This window comes from Heloderma suspectum, chromosome 2 (genome assembly GCF_057233095.1).
Source record: "Heloderma suspectum isolate Gila_16-S chromosome 2, 16-S_ref, whole genome shotgun sequence".
In the NCBI taxonomy this organism is placed as follows: Eukaryota; Metazoa; Chordata; class Lepidosauria; order Squamata; family Helodermatidae; genus Heloderma; species Heloderma suspectum.
In genome coordinates, this window is record NC_139459.1 from 372,323,425 (window position 1) to 372,343,129 (window position 19,705).

Genomic DNA, 19,705 nt, shown 5'->3' on the forward strand with positions numbered 1-19,705 from the left:
AGACAGCACTCTGACCTCGGAAGGAAGAGTTGGAGATCGGCCCCCCTTTGCCCTCCCCATCGCAGCCAGCACAGAAAGAGCCACGCCAGCTGCCCTCTGAGGTTGGAGGAGGAGGAAGGAGGAAAGGGGACTTTCCGCAGGGCAAGCAGGGGAGGAGACTGGAGACGCTAGGATATTAGTTAACCCGAGCCTCCTTCAGCCTCCTTCCCCCGAAGCACCCTCGCTAGACGGGCTGAAAAGCTGGCAGGGTGGGAAGAGCTGCAGCCCGTCTAGCAAAAAAGAGAAGAATGGGGGGTCGCGGAGGGAAAGATCGCCTCTGCGGCTTCTCCCACTCTGCTGGCTTCAGCCCAGAAGGGCGCGGGGATCTTGGAAGCCCCCAAGTTTGGAGGCTTCCAAGCAGCGAGAGGCAATCGATAGGATTGCGCCCTAAGATGCCGGAGTTGGTTTGGTTTTTTAAAGGTGTAACGGGCAGTTGCTACGCTCCCCCGGATCCAGATCAGGAACTTGGCGGGGGGGGCTTTCACCCATTGCTCCCAAGTGCAGTCCCGATCCAGATAGGTTGTCTCCTGATGTGGGCAATTTATATTTGAAATTATTCATCCAATCGCTAATCACGTGAATGGTGTCCCCTTACATTGTAAGCTCCTCAGGACAGGGACCTGTCTCTCCTATTCTGTAAAGGGCCCGTGCACACCCAGGGGAAGATACAAAGCCATCAGTGCCTGTTTAAGCTTCATACCCGGGGACCCTCATGGTGCCTTTCCATAACGTGTAAAATATAACCAATACACCAGCCTCCCTCACCCTGCTGCTCGCCAGATGTGTTGGACTGCAACTCCCCTCCTCCCCAGCCAGCAGGGCCGCTTGAGTTGTCGTCCAACACATCTGCAGGGCACCAGATTGGGGGAGGCTGCAAATGCAGTCTTATGAGTGAACGTTGCCCCATCCCAAGAAATGGTGGGCTCATGTACGCACCTTAGTGCGAAACAAGTCAGGGGTTTAGGAGGAAGTTATAGCTCAGGGGTGTTGAACCTCAGGCTCCTCAGCCACATCCGACCCTCCAAGGTTCCCCAGGTGGCCCCGCCCCCTTTCCCTTAGCCCCACTCCTTCCCCCAAACTACCAATCGTTTGTGGTTTCCTGGCTTTTATGGGGTTTTCCCCCCACTCTAAAAGGCTGAAATGCCTCTCCAGAATTACTGGCAATAAGAACTTTAAGCTAAAATATGCTGGTAGTTTTGGCTCCGCCCCTTTTGACAGCCATGCCCACTGCAGGAATGCCGCCCCCAAGAGCTTCCCAGAAACTGAATTCAGCCCTCCGGCTGAAAGAGGTCTCCCCCGCCCCCCCAGCTTCTCTTCCCCTACGTGGATTCTCGACTGCGTTGCCAGACCTGGCACGCCCCTCGGTCAGCTCACCCCAGCTTCTCCCCAGCGTGTGTTCTCTGATGCCTGGAAAGGTGCGAGCTTTGGATGAAGCTCTTCCCGCAGCTGGAACACTTGTACGGCTTGTCCCCCGTGTGAGTCCTCCTGTGCTTCAGGAACGTCGACTTGTCGTTGAAGCTCTTCCCGCAGTCGGCGCATTCGTAGGGCTTCTCCCCTGTGTGGATCCGGTGGTGCTGGTAGAGGTGGGCGTTCCGGCGGAAGCTTTTGCCGCAGAGAGAGCATTTGTAAGGCTTCTCCCCCGTGTGCAGCCGCCGGTGAGCCACCAGCCTCGAGTTCCACTTGAAGCTCTTCCCGCAGTCGGCACAGACGTTCTCCCCCTTGCCCGCGAGGGTGCCTGGACGGAGGACGGAACTGTCCTGGGGGTTGCTTTGGGCCGCCCCTGTCAGATGGTGGTCTTCCAGCCTCGCCTTCGGGTGGTCTGCCCGCACCCTCGCCAGCGCAGGCTCGTTCGCGGAGCTGTCTCCCACCTCCCGGCGGGGAGAGAAGTTCCGTTCCGCTTCTCCCAGCATTATCCGATGGACTTCCCCTCTCTCCGAAATTTCCCACCGGGGTGGGTGCTGTCTGTTCTCGCTCACCTCCCTGCAGGCTGTGGGAATGAAGAGAGACGCTCAGTGCGACAGAGAAGCGGTGCCCATTATGCTCGCAACCTCCTATCAGTTCGCAAGGAGCGATGCAGGGACCACGCCAGAGGCAGTGCATGCACTCGCTCCCGCTTGCGCCCAGCAAACCCTAGGTTAATTAATCCACTAATCCACGATGTGCGATTACGTGCGAACCGGCCCAATATATACTAATCTCTAAACCAGGGGTTGGGGATCTCTTTCAGCTCAAGGGCCAACTTCAATTTTGGAGAAGCTTTTGGGGGCCATACGTGTAGCTTCAAGCTTTTACTTCCAGTAACTAAGCCTTAGGAGAGACCTTTCAGCCTTTTAGTATGGGGGGAAAAGCTGCACAAAACCCGGGAAAACGCCAAAATGATGGGTGGTTGGGAGGAAGGGGGCGTGGCCATCTCAGAAACCCCGGGGAGGGGGGATTTGGCCCTCAGGCCTGAATTTCCTCACCCCTCTCTAAATAACCTATTGCACTTAAATAATCTATTGCAACACAGCACTTAAAATAGTCCTGCACATTCCATGACATCATAGCATCACAGAAATCAAGTGCGGTGTAGTATGCATGGTGTTGAACTCATGCTGTTTCACTACACCAGCCCTCCTCAACCTGGTGTCTTCTGGATGTGTGTGACTACAACTCCCATCATCCCCTGATCTGGGGAAGGCTGCACCAGCTCTCTCTCGTACACAAATCGGAGTCCACGTTCTTCACTTAGGCCACAAACAATCTTCAAACAAAAGATGTCGGGGAAGAAATGAAGGATCAAGAGCAAGACTCAAGCATGTCAAGGACTCTGGCGCAACGAAACCGTACCCAGCACAGCGGCATCAGCACTCTCCAGTTTGATCTCTCTGCAGGCTGGCCTGAGCTCTGTCTCCAGCTGCATCTGCTTGACCGCGGAGAAATTCACTGTTTGCTCCCCGAACGGCCCTGCTGTCTGAAACAGTGGGGAAGATTCATTCAGGACACAGCAATCACACAGGCAGGTGACCTGGTGTCTTCCAGGTGTTTAGGACTACAATGCCCATCATTCCTGACCCTTGGCTGTGCTGGCTGGGGATGATAGCAGTTGGGGGAGTTACATAGCTTTGCTACAGTACCCATAACAAGAGGACTTAAGGATTCGGATCGCAAAAATGGCTTTGTAAGTAAACCCACTAAAGTTACTAGCCTACCAAAAAAAAAAAAAGTCTGAGATCACAGATGGGCAGAAAGTAAACTGGGATCACCTGACAGATCTCCCGGTGATTTGCAATAGATCAGCAAGGCTTTCCAACTCATAGAATCATAGAATAGTAGGACTGGAAAGGGCCTACAAGGCCATCGAGTCCAACCCCCTGCTCAATGCAGGAATCCAAGTCAGAGCATCCCTGACAGATGGCTGTCCAGCCTCATCCTGAATGCCTCCAGTGTGGGAGAGCCCACCACCTCCCTGGGTCATTGGCTCCATTGTTGTATTGCTGTAACAGTCAGGACGTTTTTCCTGATGTTCAGCCAGAATCTGGCTTCCTCTAACTTGAGCCCATTATTCCGTGTCCTGCACTCTGGGATTATGGAGAAGAGATCCTGCCCTTCCTCTCTGCGACAACCTTTCAAGTACGTGAAGAGCGCTATCCTATCTCCCCTCAGTCTTCTCTTCTCAAGGCCAAACATGCCCAGTTCTTTCAGTCTCTCTTCATAGGGCTTTGTTTCCAGGCCCTGAATCATCTTCATTGATCCCACAGCAATAACCGAAAGCCCGATTTTCCTTTAAATTGGGCTGCAGAAATCGAGAACATGTGGGGAAAAACAGGAGTAGATCTGTGTGTGGTCAGCCCTGCCCAACCTGATGCCCTCCAGGAATGTTGGACTACAAACCCCATCAACCCCAGCCAGCAAAAGCCAGTATTCCCCAAACTAGTGTCCTCCAGGTGTGTTGAACTACAAACCCCATCAACCCCAGCCAGCATAAACCAGCCCTCCCTGACCTGGTGCTCTCCAGGTGTCTTGGACTACAACCCCCATCAACCCAGGTGGCAAAAGCCAGCTCTCCCCAACCCAGGGGCATCCAGATGCATTAGACTACAACTCCTATCATCCCTAGTTAGCATGCTATGCAGGGATGATGGGAGTTGTAGTCCAACACATCCTAAGGGGCCCCACTTGGACAGGGCCGGCCTAGGTGGAGCAGGTGCCCAAAGCCACCAATTTCCGCAATTCCAGGTCCGCCTGCCAAAGCCACGATTTGGCCTTTGGCTCCCACGTGTGCAGCCGAGAGTCCACCAGCCCTGTGCTAAGCGGCGTTAGTCTACGTGTTTCCGCGGTGGCCATGGAGGAGGGGCGCCTGGAAACACAGGGCTACTAGCTTCTTAGGCGAGTGAAACGCCGATCACAAACAAACACCGAATTAAAACGTAACATCAAAACACATACATTAAGAACCGAGAGCACCACAGAGAGAGCTACAAATCAGGAGGGACACAGTTCAAAGGTTGCCTAGGGCATAAACTCACAAAGGGCACAATCCTATGCATGTTTAGACAGGAAAAAGTCCAACCACTCCCAGCAGTCTCCTGCCAGCATGGCTGGCTGGGGCATACTGGGGACTGTAGGATTTTTTTCCGCCCAAACACGTGTAGGGTTGTGCCCTGTGTTCCCCTAGGCAGGCCGCCCTCTCTCAGCCTTTCCTCAGCACGATGGAGGATAATACTACCGACCTGCCTTGCAGGGTTGTTGTAAGGACAGTGAACTGTGAAGTACTTTAAATGCCCAAAAGCAGCACACAAGTCCCGATTTATTACCTGATGTTTCCGCTTCTCATTGGCCTGCTGCTGCTGTTGCTGCTGCTGCAGGAAATCCTCAGCCAGGGCCACTGCTTGGGAACACGTCTCCGGTCCGTTCCCTCGAACCCAGTTCTGCATTTCCTGCGGCAAAATGGTCAGGAACTGCTCCAGGATCAGCGTTTCCAGGATCTGCTCCTTGGAGTGTCTCTCAACTTTCAGCCACTGAGAGCAGAGCTCCTGCAAATGGCTGTAGGCCCCTCTTGGCCCCTCAGCCTCCTGGTAGCAGAAACACCGGAAGTGTTGACGCTGCTTCTCCCTGCTTAGGACGTCCCCTCGCAAGATGGCCGCCTTCACTTTCCCATAATCCTCTCTGTCTAGGGCCTCCAGGCCTCTAAAGGCCTGCTCAGTTTCTCCTGTGAGAGCTGGCAGGAGTCGGGCCACCCACTCTTCTTTGGGCCACCGGCAGGCTTTGGCCACTTGCTCGAAGGAGGCCAGGAAGGCCTGGGCATCGTCCCATGGGGTGGGCTCCTCTGTGACCCTCCGTTCCAAGTGAGGGGACTCCACCGTCTTCAGGAGCTCCTGCCACTGGACTTCCCAGCGCTGGGACAGCTGTTCTTCAGGCTCCTGCTTCACCTGCCGCAGTCCTTCCCATCTTGGGAATTCCACGATACAGCCACCTTCGACCACACAACCCTCCTCTTTCATTCGCTCCAGTCCCACTCCAGTTTGGCAACCCTTCCCGACCTCTTCCCCAGTTCCCATTCCCAGATCCCCACTTGGCCCGAATTCAGCCTGGTTGCAAAATCCAGTTTCCTGCTGCTCAAGGGCCATTCTCCCAGATTCGGGCAGAATCAACAGCAACCTTAGCCCCCACTCTGAGGTTTTGGTTTGGGCAGGTGGGATTTTTGCTCACAAGAGGGATAACTACGAGTCTCCTCAAAGATTTTGTGCAGCCTACTTTATCAAATACATGCAGACAACGGACAGATGTATGTGTTCTTGATCAGTGGAAGGCTTCTCTCCCTTTGTCAGAGCTGAGTGGAAACTTGGAGGGGAGCCAGGAGGCAGGAGCCAGGAGCGGAGGGACGAAGCCAAGAGGCAGAGCCAAGGGACACGCTGGAGCCACAAAGATCGTCACCACTCTGGCCAATGTCCCTGCTCCAACAGGAAGCCTTTTAAACTGCTTCCTGTCCAGGCAGGTTCAATGGACAGTGTGAGGAGGCAGGGTCAGTTCAGAACCTGATCATACTTCACTATCCAGGAAGATGCTCCGAGCTGCAGTTCTGGTGGCTACCTGTGCAGGGTGGCCGGCATACAGAGCCAGGGGTTGGCAGTTCTAGCCCTGGAGGTTCGTGGCACCTTTCGAGTGCCCCATTGGCTCCCTTTCTTCCTTTTCCTTAGGCCATCTGCAGAGCCAAGCAGCAATCCAGATCACCCCGTCATTGCAGGGGAAGGGATCAGTTCCAGCAAGTAAAACTGGAGGAGGGTGGAGGAGGGAAAAGAGGCGGGACAGGAAATGGGGGCATCTGCTGTGATTTGCATCCTCCTCCTCAAATTTCCTGCTGCTCCTCTCTAGGCATCAAGCGTTTGTCCCTTTTAACCCTTAGAATGCTGATGATCAATGCAGAGAGCTGCATTTTTGCCCAGGGACCAGCTCTTTGCAAAGGACACACAATTCCTGAGAACTTCCAGAGGGGAGGGACATCTGTTTTACACAGGGGGCTGGATCCAGTTGTAGGCACATGCAACTGAGCTGGCAGAAGTGGATTTCCCCCATCCACCCCTCTCCACGGCAGCCCCTCCATCCCCCTGAAAATGGTACACAGAGCCAAGAGACCCTACTGAATGGGGTGAGCTGTGGCATGTGTGGTTGGGAGGGAATACCTGAAAATCCAGCGGAGGCACCCCCAGCGATCACAGCCCTTTCTTTCATGGAAGCCAGATCCTGAATCCAACCCAGGACAAATTGCTCAGTCTTTCTAAGCAAATGAATACACAGACATGAGTCTGATATCAGAAGTGTCAACCTGCTGAAAGCAGCAGGAGAACATTTTATCTTTGCAGCACACTCTACCACTGACCCGAAAGCAGCCGTTTCTCCCACGAAGAACTTTTAAAACTGAGAATCCAGCATGAAGTCACTGAATTTAAACTTATCAGTAAGTTTGATTCTATCCATTTGAGCCTGAATGGAGGCAATGGTTGCTTTTCCTAGTGCAGGCGTTAATTAAGAGCAACACTTAAGATCATTGTGTTACATTCCCTATTACGCTGTTGTGAATGGTCACTGTGCTTGTTTCGTGTACATTTAAGCTTTAATTGAATTAACCCGGGGTGCACTGTTTTAATTTCATTCCTATTTAACTCCCCCTTTTACAATTTCTTTTCCTCTACAAATCAAGCGAAATGCAGGCGATACGATGCACATGATACAGTGCTCCAAAAACAAAACAAACGACTACCAGTACCTCATCCAGTTTATAAATTTATAAACTAGATGCCCTACTGGTGGTCATGTTTTCCTCTACACTCGTGTGCCGGTTCAGGATAACACTTAACACATCTGATGAAGTGGATGCTTAAGCCAGCTTCTCCCAGCTTGGTGTCCTCCAGATGGGGTTGGACTACAGCTCCCATAATCCCCAATCATATGCCATGCTGGCTGGGGCTGATGGGTGCTGCAGTCCAAAAACATCTGGAAGGCACAAGTAAATTTGGTGCTAGGCACGGCTATTTGGAAGTAAGTTGCCCTATGTTCAATGAGCTTTCTTGCACATTAGGTGTGCATAGGTTAGTCTTTTAATATGCCACGAGACCCTTTATTATAGTTTTTACAAATTGTAGGGCTGATGAATTAGGCCATGAGGAGGGATCCCAAAGTGCCAGTAGGATAATTAATATTAGATTTTAGTTGTGATTTTAGTTTTTGTGAATTGCCCAGAGAGCTTCTGCTATTGGGCAGTACAGAAATGAAAAGAAAAAAATAACATCAATCACTCAATAAATTAGGAACCACTAAAATGGGTCCAAAAAGTGGGTGAACAGGATTTTGAGTTCTTTGGAATCCCCCTTCCAACTCTGCAATTTATAACAGCCTTAAGACGGTGTTAAGTACATTTACAGTAGCTTAAAGACTTCACAGATTGCTTTGTTGTGCATGGGATAAACTTTAGTGGACTAGAACCACACGTGAACCATACGTAGAACCATACGTGTTACTCAAGAGGTAGGACCTGCTATGGTCCAACAAGGCTTGCACCCTACACAGGGTGGGGAACTTCAGGTCTTGGGGCCAAATCCAGTCCTCCTGCAGTGTCAGCCAGGGTTCCCTAGAAGGCCACACCGCCTTCTCCTGGCCCACCCCTTTTCCCCAGCCACCCACCATTTGGTTTCTCCGCTGTTGTGCAGTTTTCTCCCTCATTCTAAAAGGTGACTGGCAGGAAGAGCTTAAGCTAAAATATGCTGGCATTTTGGCCCCACCCCTTTTGCCCTGCCCCCTCCCTGTTCCCTCTACTCTGCTTACCACTAGAAGGTGGCCCCCTCCCAAGAGCTTCTCCAAAATGGGAGTTCAACAATTGGGCTCAAAGAACAATTCTAGGCAAGTTTAGGCAGAAACAAGTGCTACAACTCCCAGCACTCCCCAGCCAGCAACTCGTCCTACAACTCCCAGCACTCCCCAGCCAGCAACTCGTCCTACAACTCCCAGCACTCCCCAGCCAGCAACTCGTCCTACAACTCCCAGCACTCCCCAGCCAGCAACTCGTCCTACAACTCCCAGCACTCCCCAGCCAGCAACTCGTCCTACAACTCCCAGCACTCCCCAGTTGGAGAAGCCTGATCTAATCCAATGTCCTGCTTCCAAAATTGGCCAATTGTATCCCACCGGGATGTTCACATTGAGGACATGACGGCAAACTGCAACGGTTACTCTGAAGAAGGTTGTTCTATTTGAGCCACTACAGCTATCAGCACTCACATCTTCTGTGAACATCTCATTCCTTTTTCAAGCCATCTAAGCTGGCAGGTATCACATCTCATAGCAGTGGGTTCCGTAGCTGAACTGTACGCTGTGTGAAGAAATCCATCCTTTTATCCATCTGGAAACTCCCTCCATTCAGCTTTACAGGATGAGCCTCAAGTTCTAGTATTACAAGAGAGGAAAAACTTCTCTTTCCACATTCTCCATGCCATGCGTAATTTTATGCACCTCTATCGTGTTTCTCTCCATTGGGCTTTTTTAGTCTGGATGGGGTGAGGGGAGAGACAGAAAAGGCAAAATGCTTTAGCCAAGGTGCTTAAGAAAAGGGTTGCTGGGGGGTAGAGTAGGTGGTCGGGTGTCCAACTGCTTGTCTTCCCCTCCATTTCCAATGTTCAGGCAGTGAGTGCCAATCCTTATTTAACCAAGATGGCACCACCATGCACAAGAGGAAGAATAATCAGCAGAGCCAAGGGTTCCCAGAGGTATGCAGAAATAAAAAAGAAAACACCTTTATCGGTGAAGGTCAAAACAAATTAAACCAGAAGAAGGACAACTGCACGTGTAAAGTCATATACGGGAGAGGAGGGGGAAGAAACACAGAAAACCATGCACAGCTTTGATGTTGCCTTCAGTGGCTCTAACCTGCCCTTCCTCAGGCAATCCCACCTAAGATGGCTTTGAAATCTCTCCTTCAGACACTCATCCACAGCAGTTTATTTTGGGAGACCATCTGTCACTAATCCAACCTTCCCCAAAGTAGGTTCTTTCCATAGGTTTTGGACTACAACTCCCATATTCCTCAATCATTGGCTATGGTGTCCGGGCCCATGGGAGTTGCTGTCCAAAACTTCCAGAGGGACTCAGGCTGGTGAAGGATGCAGTGTTTTTAAATCTTATTTTTAAAAGCCATTTTAAGCTGCAATGCATGGGTGTCAAACCTCTTCCAGAGGGCGGAATTCAGTTTCAGAGACATTCTTGGTGTCCACATTCCAGTGGTGGACAGGCCAAAAATACCAGCATATTATATACCAGAACTCTTCCTGCCAGTAAATAAGCCTTAGGAGAGGCATGTCAACCTTTGAGAATGAGGGAAAAGAATTGAAATAAATAAAATAAAATGCAAAAGCTGGGAAACCAACAGATGATCAGTGAAGAGCCACACTGGATCAGACCAAGGGTCCATCTAGTCCAGCATCCTGTTCAGAGTGGCCAAGAAGCAAGACATGACTGCAATAGCACCCTCTCACTCATGTTCCTCAGCAGACTGCCTCCGATACTGGAGGTAGCATATTGCCATGAGGACTAGTAGCCATTGATATCCTTTTCCTCCAGGAATTTGTCCAATTCCCTTTGCAACCTATCCAAATTGGAGGCCATCACTACATCTTGAGGATGTCAATTCCATTGTTTAACTCTGTGCTGTGTGAAGAAGCCCTTATCTGTCCTGAATCTCCCACCATTCAGTTTCATAGGGATGACCCTTTTGGGTTCTAGTATGTGTCCCTATCCATTTTCTCTACACTCCTGTTACCTTCCTTTTTTCCAAGCTAAACAGTCCCAGCTGTTGTAACCTTCCCTCACAGGGGAGTTGCTCCAGCCCCTTGATCATCTGAGTCGCCATTTTCTGCCTTTTCTCCAGCTCTGCAGTGTCTAGAACGGTACAGAGTATTCCAAGTGTGGTCGCACCATAGATTTGCATAGGGGCAGTATATTGGCAGTTTTATTCTCAATTCCTTTCCTAATTGTGCTAACATGGGAGTTTTCCCATTTTCACAGCGGCTGCACACTGGGTTGACATTTTCATCGAGCTGTCCACAACAGGGGGTGGGGCCAGGGTAAGGGGGTGTGGTCCAGGTAGGCCAAATTTGACCCGCAGGCTGGAGTTTCTGCACCTGTGCTATACATTCATTCCCTTTATATCCTGCCTTTTTTTCCTTCTTAAGGAACCCAAGGCAGCATACATAATCCTCCCCCTCTCCTTTTTATTCTAACAACATCCCTGTGAGGTAGGTTGGGCTGAGAGTCTGTGACTGGCCCAAAGTCACCCAGTAGGCTTCCATGGCTGAGGGGGGACAAGAACTTGGATCCGACTCCCACGCCAACATACATGCTTACCTGGAAGTAAATACCACTGAACTCAATAGGACTTCTTTCCGAGTATATATGCACAGGATTATGCTGCATTTCAATCTCCCAAGCAACCATGCCATGCAGCTTTCTCCCTGATCGTCCATTCATTTGTCGGCCCAACAGCTAAGCACTATTTAACTGGCAGCCAAACATAACAGAAGTTAAAACCCTCTATTTCATCAAGAACAACGCCGAGCCTATTCAGTAAGGCTATTTTTTTAATAGCATAAACATATTTTATAAAAGCACATGCAGATTTTTTTTTTAAAGATTACAACGGTTTTTCTTTTCAATTTGAGACAGAATATAACCAACTGCATAAAATGATTTTTTTTTTACCCCCCAGCTAATCCTATAAAACCCCAAACGTTTGACAAAATCTATAAAACGATGCGGATTCAGAACTGGCCCCTCACTGAAGTAGCAAAAACGGGTTTCATTCACTCATGAAAAGCACAGCCCCATACCAGGTCTAACGTAGACAGCTTGGGGTACAAACACCGGTACCAGATCAGGCTGGAACTCAACCACTGGTTAAACTCTTATTTGCAAACAGCACTTGTAAAACAAGAAAAGGAAAAGAGGTCTTTGTTGGGAGATGGGAAACACAGAGAAGTATCTAATGGTAATCCTACTTAAGACCAGTCCCATTGAAATGAATGGGACTAGTCTTAAGGAAGACCAGAGGGACGCCTGTGTACTAAACAGTTGGGAGAAAGGCCACATCATCTTTCTAGGGAGAGATGAGGAAAGAAAGATCTGGAATCCTTGAGACTAAAGCATGGTGTACCCATACACTGGAATGAGGTGGTAAGAGTCCTGGAGGTGGTAAAATGGATTATACCATTTCAGAACACGGGTGGGGGCTCACCTGATTTTAATGCTCCCTTATACAAAGAAGACTTGTTGCGCATATAAATCTAGCACAGCCGGGCTCAGTCAGGACTAGAATGGTTTCTCCCTGGTGCATTGTTGCTTTTACTTGCAAGGTGCTTTCTTAAATGTGGCAGAGCTTTCAAAAAGTGGTTATCTCCCCACCGATAGCCTGAAGCGGTACAGTCCACTCCTGACTGCCTCTGCATTCTTCCACCACCCTCTGCTGCTGTGCGTGGATCAGGCTTTTTAAAAAAAAACAACCCTCTACAGAAGATGTTGAAAGGCAGCTGTAGCCTTTGCCCCCCTTTTCCTGATAAGGTAAATGCACAAATTCATAAGCATCTTAACACATATTATGCCTGCAACCGTAGAAATTTTTTTTTCAAAAACCTAAGCTTGCAAAGCAAAAATATCCTCATTGTTGCTCCTCAAAACACTGCGATCTCTTTTCCCTTCATCACTCCATTCCTTGTATAAATTTGAGGAGCTTAAACAGCGTTAAAGGCCCGAAAATATTCAGATTGCTCAGTTGCCAGTTCAGAGATTTTGAGAAAGGGAGGGACAGAAATCGGAATAGGCTGACACTACCCTTAGCGCAATTTTTAAGATTAAGCCTGTTTCTCAATTCTTTTATTTTGGAACCGCTTTCTCAAAAGGAAGATCAACGACAAGGAAAACATCGCTTTTATATGACCAAGTAGCCCTTTAAAAACACACGCTTTAATATAGAAAGTAAGGCCACAATCCTATGCATGTTTAGACAATAACAATCCTATTCCTCCTAGCATCCCCAGGCCAGCTGTAGGACTTCCCTGGGAGTTGTAGGACTTTCCTGTCTAAGCACACATAGGACTGTGCCCTAAGGGAATGTCAGATTAGCTCACTTTGGCTGGATGACAGCTAGGTGTTTTTCTGGGGGGGGGGTGAAGGCCCCCACAAAATAGGTTAAAGATCAGCTTTCCCCAAATGTGGCGCCTGCCAGAGGTTTTGGACTACAACTCCCATCATTGAGACTGCTGCTGGGGCTGCTGGGAGTTGTAGTCCCAAACACCCAGCAGACACCACAGCAGGGATGCACAGGTTAGATCATCACCGATCCATTGTGACCCAACAGAACGCCTCATACGCATGCATTCCCATTAAGGGCAGCCAATCGCCTGGCTTCATCAAGCAAACTGCTCATGTCAAGTGAGCCTCTCCTGCAAGTGGGGGAAGAGATCTGAAGCGAGATTGCAGGTCCTCCAAAGGAGATCAGGATTAAAAAAAAACCCCTCTTCTAAATCACAGAAGAGGAGCCCTAATCTCCTCCAAATCCCATCCTCCGGTTACACTACTCGCACAAGCAGAGCTACTTCTATTTGCCATCGTTTCAGGTCATGCATATATTTGAGCTCCACCGCGGGGGAACCTGCTTGTCACTGAATGTACTGCAGATTTTGCTGTAGATTCTCCCCCAGAAGGCGAAGGAAACAAAAAGCATTTACGAACACAAGCACACCAATTATTTTGCATGGGCAAGCCGGCAACGTGAGGTATAATCAGTGATGAAATCCTATGCCTTCCCCCCACTCCCACAAAACACACCTTTTTCCCCTCCTGCTCTGCGCCGCGATCACAGCCTCGCTCTGCCGCGCGCATGTGCCAGCTGGTGCCGATCCCGCTTCCACTTGCGGTCGAAGCCTTCCCCGCAGAAAGCGCACTCGTGCGGCTTCTTCCCTGTGTGGATGCACTCGTGGCGGGTCAGTTCCGACCGCCAGCAGAACCCCTTGGGGCAGAAGCAGCATTTGTAGCGTTTCTTCCCAGTGTGTTTCATCTCGTGCCGGGTGTAGCTCGCCAGCCCATTGAGGGTTTTGCCGCACCACAAGCAGATCTTGATTTGACTCCTGGGGTCCTGGGAGAAACGCTTCTTGAACTTTGGCTGGGGCTCAGGAAGAGGAGGAGGAGAGGGCGGCATCTCGACGGGATGACCTCTCTGCAGCCTCTCCGAACGGCGACGTTCCTGGACACCCTCTCCTTGTTTCCAGCGGTAGGGGAGCACTGTATTCGCTCTGCCGGGGAACTTGGCTCGGAGTTTCACCTCTCCGTAATGGCCCCATTGAAGAGGTCTCTTTTTGCTTGCACCGGCCTGCCCATAACCTACTGGAAAGACGAGAAAGAATCCCAAAACATTTATTCATCTCTTCCATTCCTCTACTGCCCATTCCTCTACTGCCCAATAGCCAAAGCTCTCTGGGCACTTCACAAAAAATGATAACTCAAAATGGAATGGAATACAAACATGCAAAATTTAAAGACAACTTGAAAACAACTGAACACAGTCACAACAAAACACCCAGCTGCAAGAAAACAGCTGACATTAAAACTCCCATCCTAGGCTGTCAAATGCCAGGGAGTAAAAGTCTTAATGTGGTGCAGAAAACATGAAAATGTTGGCACACACAGGCCTCACTGTGGAGTTAATTCCATAATTGGGGGGCTGCCATTGAGAAGGCCCTCTCCCTTGTTGCTGTCCTCCGAACCACCCTTGGAGGACGCTCTTGGAGGTGGACCTCCGATGTTGATCATAGTATATATTTGAGTAGGTTCAAATTGGGACAGGTGATCCATCAAAAACTGCAGTCCTGAGCCATGTACGGAGGAGGGCCACACTCTGAGGGAAGGGAGCAAGAGCACAGTGGTAGCGTCCCACCCTACTATTGGCAACTGTGAAAGAGCAGTGAAGTGTTATTTATTATTACTGTATTATTGTTAGGGTTAGGGTGAGAGAGAAAGCCACTTGCTGGATCTTCTGCCTCAGATGCCAAAATAACTTGACCAGGCTTGGGTACTATGCATCTAACCTCAGGGATTTTTTTTTTTTGGGGGGGGGGGGGGAAGGGAGGCATGGAAACTCCTTGGCCTGGCCCTCAGGTAGGAGCATTTGTTCTGGAAGCAGAAAGTCCCTGGTTCATTCCGACGTCTCTACTTAAGTACAGAGGTGTTGAACCTCTTTCAGCCGGAGGTTTCAGAGGAGGTCTCAGGGGCCACATTCCAGGGATGGGCGGAGCTGAAGGCAAAAGAGGGCAGGGCCAAAAAATCCCAGCATATTGTAGCTTAAAGCTCTTACGGCCAGTAACTAGCCTCAAGAGAACTGTTTCAACCTTTCAGAATGGGGAAAACAACTGCAGGAAACCCGCCAAACGATTGGCAGTTGGGGGAAAGGGGGTGGAGCCACCCAGCAAACCCCAGAGGTCTGGATTAGGACCCCAAGATGAGCTGAATTCGGCTGAGGGGCCGGAGGTTCTGCACCCCCCATGGCCTAAAGGAACCACTGCTAGGCAGAGCGGACAATACAAAGCAAAAAATGGACAAGTAGTATATATGCCAACCTTACACTAGGCCCGATGACATCCAAGGTGAACTGGAAACTAGTGCTTTCCAAACGAAGAGGCCATCTCTAGTTTTGGATGACCAATCAAGGGGGAGTTATCAGCTCTGTTTGTATTTTGCTCTGGTTTTATTTTTACATCCTGCCTTTGCTAGAAGGCATTTCAAGGCAGTGCACGTAACATTCTTCCCACCCACCCCCATTTTACCCTCGCAACAACCTGGTGAGGTAGGGCTCGGCTGAGAGATGGCGATTGCCGGGCAAACAACACAGCAGAACAGGGATTTGAACCTGGGGCCCTCCTCAGTCCTACTCCCACCTGTTAACCCTGCCTTTTGCAAACTGGTGCCCCTCAGACATTTTAGACTCTGCCTCAGCCAGCATGGCCAATGGTCAGGCATGATGGGAGTTGTTGTCCAAACCATCTGGAGGGCGGCTCTAGCCACTAGATTGGATCTCATTATAGGAGTCTCCACTCCGCTGCCACCAGTTCCAGGCAAGCAAACCCACTACCCCCCGAATCTAAGGGAATGGGAAAGGCTTTTTCTTCCTAGAACAGCACATACCTAAGAAACACTGCTTACCTGGATAGGTCTTCTGTGATGAGCTGGACCCCCAAATCTCCTTCTTAGCTTCCTTCTGCATTTTCAGAGTCTCCTCTTGAGCCTCCTGTCTCTTGGGTTGACTCGAAGCCATCTCTTCCGGCTCCTGAAAAGAGCAGTGAGAGATACCATTCAGGGCACAGTGACTGACAAGTATGGGAAGACAAGCTCTTCAAGTCTTCAATGTTCCTATTTAATTCAGCCCTTTATTCAAAACCACGAGTACTTGGACCTTACTTTATTTTTAGGTGAAGGACAACAGCACAGTGGCAGAGCCCCCGCTTTGCACGCAGAATGTCCCAGGTTCGATCCCTGCACCTCCAGGTAGGGCTAGGAAAGAATCCTGCCTGAAGCACGGGAGAGACCCTGCCAGTCAACGTTGACAATACTGGGCCATAAGAACATAAGAAGAACCCTGCTGGATCAGACCAAGGGTCCATCTAGTCCAGCAGTCTGTTCACACAGTGGCCAACCAGCAACCCACAAGCAGGGCATGAGCGCAACACCACCCTCCCACCCATGTTCCCCAGCAACTGGTGTACACAGGCTCACTGCCTCTGGTCTGGAGGTAGCACATAGCCATCAAGACTAGTAGCCACGGATAGCCTTCTCCTCCAGAAATTTGTCCAACCCCCTTTTAAAGCCATCCAAATTGGTGGCCATCACTACATCCTGTGGTAGCGAGTTCCATAGCTCGACTCTGCGCTGTGTGAAGACGTCCTTCCTTTTATCTGTCCTGAATCTCCCACCAATCAGCTTCATGGGATGACCCCCTTGGGTTCTAGTATTTTGAGAGAGGGAGAAAAATGTCTCCCTATCCACATTCTCCACACCAGGCATAATTTTGCAGACCTCTATCATGTCTCCCCTTACCCTCCTTTCCCACCAACCCCAAGTTAAACAATCCCAGCTGTTGTAACCTCTCAGGGGAGATGCACCTTGATCATTTTAGTTGCCCCTTTTCTGCACTTTTCCCAGCTCTACAAAATCTTTGAGGTGTGGTGACCAGAACTGTACACAATATTCCAAGTGTGGTTGCACCACAGATTTGTATAGGGGCAGCATGACATTGGCAGTTTTATTCTCAATTCCTTTTCTAATTATGCCTAACATGGAGTTTGCCTTTTTTTTTTTTTACAGCAGCCACACACTGGGTTGCCATCTTCATTGAGCCGTCCACCACAACCCGAAGATCTCTTTCCCGATCGGTCACCGCTAGCTCCGATCCCATTAGGCTGTACTTGAAGTTGGGATTTTTGCCCCAGTGTGCATCACTTTACGCTTGCTTACATTGAACCGTATTTGCCATTTAGATGCCCATTCTCTCAGTTTGGAGAGATCCTTTTGGAGCTCCTCACAATCCCTTTTTGTTTTAACCACACTAAATAATTTGGTGTCACCCGCAAACTTGGCCCCTTCACTGCTCACTCCTACCTAGGCCAGATGGACTCAGGGTCAGATGCAGTATAGGGAAGCTTTTGATGTCTGGGCTGGGGCATGATGGGAGTTGTAGGACTTTTCTTGTCGAAACATGCATAGGATTGTGCATGTTAAAGCAGTTTTAACAGGCCCCAGAGATGAATTAAGAGACTTTCCTTTATTCCCAAGCATTTGATGGCATACCATGGGCTCTTTAACGCATCCATTGAAATGTTTATGGTTGTCACGGATGCTTGACCAGTTTTATTGGGGGGGGGCGGTAGTTTCGTGGATCCTTGGGTAGTATCCAATGTTAGTCCTACACAGAGTAGACCCAAGGAAACAAAGGAAACTTGAGTTGTGACTAACCGAAGTCCTATTCATTTCAATGGGTCTACTCTATGTAGGACTAACATTAGAGACTAAAAAAAGTAAAGGTGTCCCCAACCAGTCGTGTCCGACTCTAGGGTGCGGTGCTCATCCCCGTTTCTAAGCCGAAGAGCCAGCGCTGTCCGAAGACGCTTCCGTGGCCATGTGGCCGGCGTGACTGAACACCGAGGTGCACGGAACGCTGTCACCTTTCCCGCCGAGGCGGTACCTATTTATCTACTTGCAATTTCTTGCTTTCGAACTGCTAGGTTGGCAGAAGCTGGGACTGAAGACGGGAGCTCACTCCGTCACGCGGCACTCGGGTCTCGAACTGCTGTCCTGCCGACCTTCCGGTCTGCAGTTCAGCGTCTCAACCACTAAGCCACCACGGCCACCAACATTAGAGACTACCCATGGTTTTTTACAAAATACTTTAACAGCTAAACACAATGGGTAGTCTCTAATGTTAGTCCTACATAGAGTAGACCTATGGAAACAAAAGGAACTTGAGCTGTGACTAACTGAAGTCCCATTCATTTCGATGGGTCTACTCTATATAGGACTAACGTTAGAGACTACCCATTGTTTTAGCTGTTAAAAACATTTTGTACATTTCAGTTTAGTTGTAAGTCACCCTGTCTTTTCTGAGGAAGGCATCTAAGAAATATCATTTAAAAAATAATAAAAACAATAAAAGTAAAAAATAATTATAAATAAATAGTGGCAAAAAAGAAGTTCTTCTCACCTGCTCTTCCTCCCTTTCGGCTGCCTGTAGCCTTCTCAGGAAATCCTCAGCCAGAGAGACAGCCTGCATGCAGTTTTCTGGGCCGTGTTCCTGCACCCATTTCCGCATTTCCTTGGGCAGCACGTCCAGGAACTGTTCCAGAAACAGCGTCTCCACAATCTGCTCCTTGCTGGTCTTCTCCACTTTCAGCCACTGGTGGCCCAGCTCCTGCAGTCGGGCACAGACCTCCCGCGGGCTGTTGGCCTCCTGGTAGCAGAACCGACGGAAGTCCTGGCGCTTCTTCTCCCGGTCCGCAGCCTCCCGCCGCAAAATGGCCGCCTTCACCTTCCGGAAGTCTCCCTGGTCCTGGGCATCCAGGCTGATGAAGGCCTTCTCGGCGTCCTCCGTGAGAGATGGCAGGAGCCGGGTCACCCACTCTTTTCTCGGCCACCGGCAAGCAAGGGCCACCTGCTCAAAGGAGGTCAGGAAGGCCCGGGTGTCGGCCCATGGGGTGAATTCCCCCCGCAGCTGCTCGTCTAAGACACTGTCCTCCAGAAACTCCTGGAAAGCCACTTCCCAGAGGTGCTGCAAGGTTTCATTTGGTTTCGGCGGCCCGTCTGGGAGTCCTCCATCTGTGCTGGCCTGGTTTGCATCGGGACCTCTTTGGGCTTCTTCCAGACCTAATCCTGGCTGCAAACCATTTGGAGACCCAACTTCTTCCATCTGTTGCTCCAACGCAGCTTTGTACTTGGAACTGAGAGCGCTCTTTCTCCACTTGTGTGCTGTTGCCATTTTTCTTCTTCTGTCAGGGAAGGACAGCTTCAGCTAAGCCTAAGCTAGGCCTCACTCGTGCACTTGCTGCGAAGAGGTGGTTAAAAAATGGCTACTATCACTCTTGCAGTCAAAGGCCGCTGCAGCGAAAAGCCGAGCCCGCACAACCGACGGAGAGACTCTTCCCTTGGCAATACCGGCAGCCTCTGAAGGAGGCACAACAAAACTGAAGTCCGTGGAAGAGGCGAGACCGCTACCAGGGCCGCCCTCTGCAAGAAAGAGAAACCAGAACAGGAGTTCAGAAGAGAAACCAGAACAAGGAGGAACATCTATCTGTATCAGCATCCAGTCCCCAGGTCCACCACGTGCCAAGAGATTTCACACTCCACCCAGCCGCAAAGTTTGCACGGACTCCATGAAGAAGGGCTTGCAAAGACTGCTGCTGCAGCAACCCAAGCAAAAGTGGCCGATTAGAAAGGAGGAGCAAAGAGCAGCATTCGTGCCAAGTTGCTACAAATTAAATAATTGCAGAAAACACATTTATTTATTACAATTACATATACCACTCAATAGCCAAAGCTCTCTAGGCATGAATACATGAACCTAGAATTTTCTGCAAGCAAAGCAGGTGTTCCACCACAGAGCCACGGC

General features: G+C 50.0%; 2 protein-coding genes across 2 annotated transcripts in view; both read right to left on the reverse strand.

The window, feature by feature from the left end:
• The window catches only part of LOC146356114 (uncharacterized), a 35,775-nt gene extending 29,151 nt beyond the window's left edge, over positions 1–6,624 (reverse strand). The window contains 3 exon segments of the mRNA XM_084830017.1: positions 1,414–2,026; positions 2,869–2,992; positions 4,836–6,624. Coding sequence (XP_084686143.1) covers positions 1,414–2,026; positions 2,869–2,992; positions 4,836–5,648 — 1,550 coding nt within the window. The 5' untranslated portion in view covers positions 5,649–6,624.
• Positions 6,625–11,106: 4,482 nt separating this feature from the next.
• Positions 11,107–19,491, reverse strand: LOC146356116 (uncharacterized). The gene is made up of 4 exons (XM_084831724.1): positions 19,424–19,491; positions 18,305–19,323; positions 15,754–15,877; positions 11,107–13,941 (listed from the first exon to the last, which is right to left on the reverse strand). Exons 2-4 carry the CDS (start codon positions 19,073–19,075, stop codon positions 13,415–13,417), a joined length of 1,422 nt encoding a protein of 473 aa, XP_084687850.1. The 5' UTR covers positions 19,076–19,323; positions 19,424–19,491; the 3' UTR covers positions 11,107–13,414.
• Between the last annotated feature and the right edge of the window lie 214 nt (positions 19,492–19,705).

Bases quoted from the DNA above. Each gene is read 5' to 3' on its own strand.
- LOC146356116 (XM_084831724.1), bottom strand. From the start codon at position 19,075: ATGGCAACAGCACACAAGTGGAGAAAGAGCGCTCTCAGTTCCAAGTAC. The intron at 15,878-18,304 runs GTGAGAAGAACT...TGCTCTTTTCAG, and splicing joins CCGAAAGGGAGGAAGAGCAG to GAGCCGGAAGAGATGGCTTC. The intron at 13,942-15,753 runs GTAAGCAGTGTT...TCGTCTTTCCAG, and splicing joins ATCACAGAAGACCTATCCAG to TAGGTTATGGGCAGGCCGGT.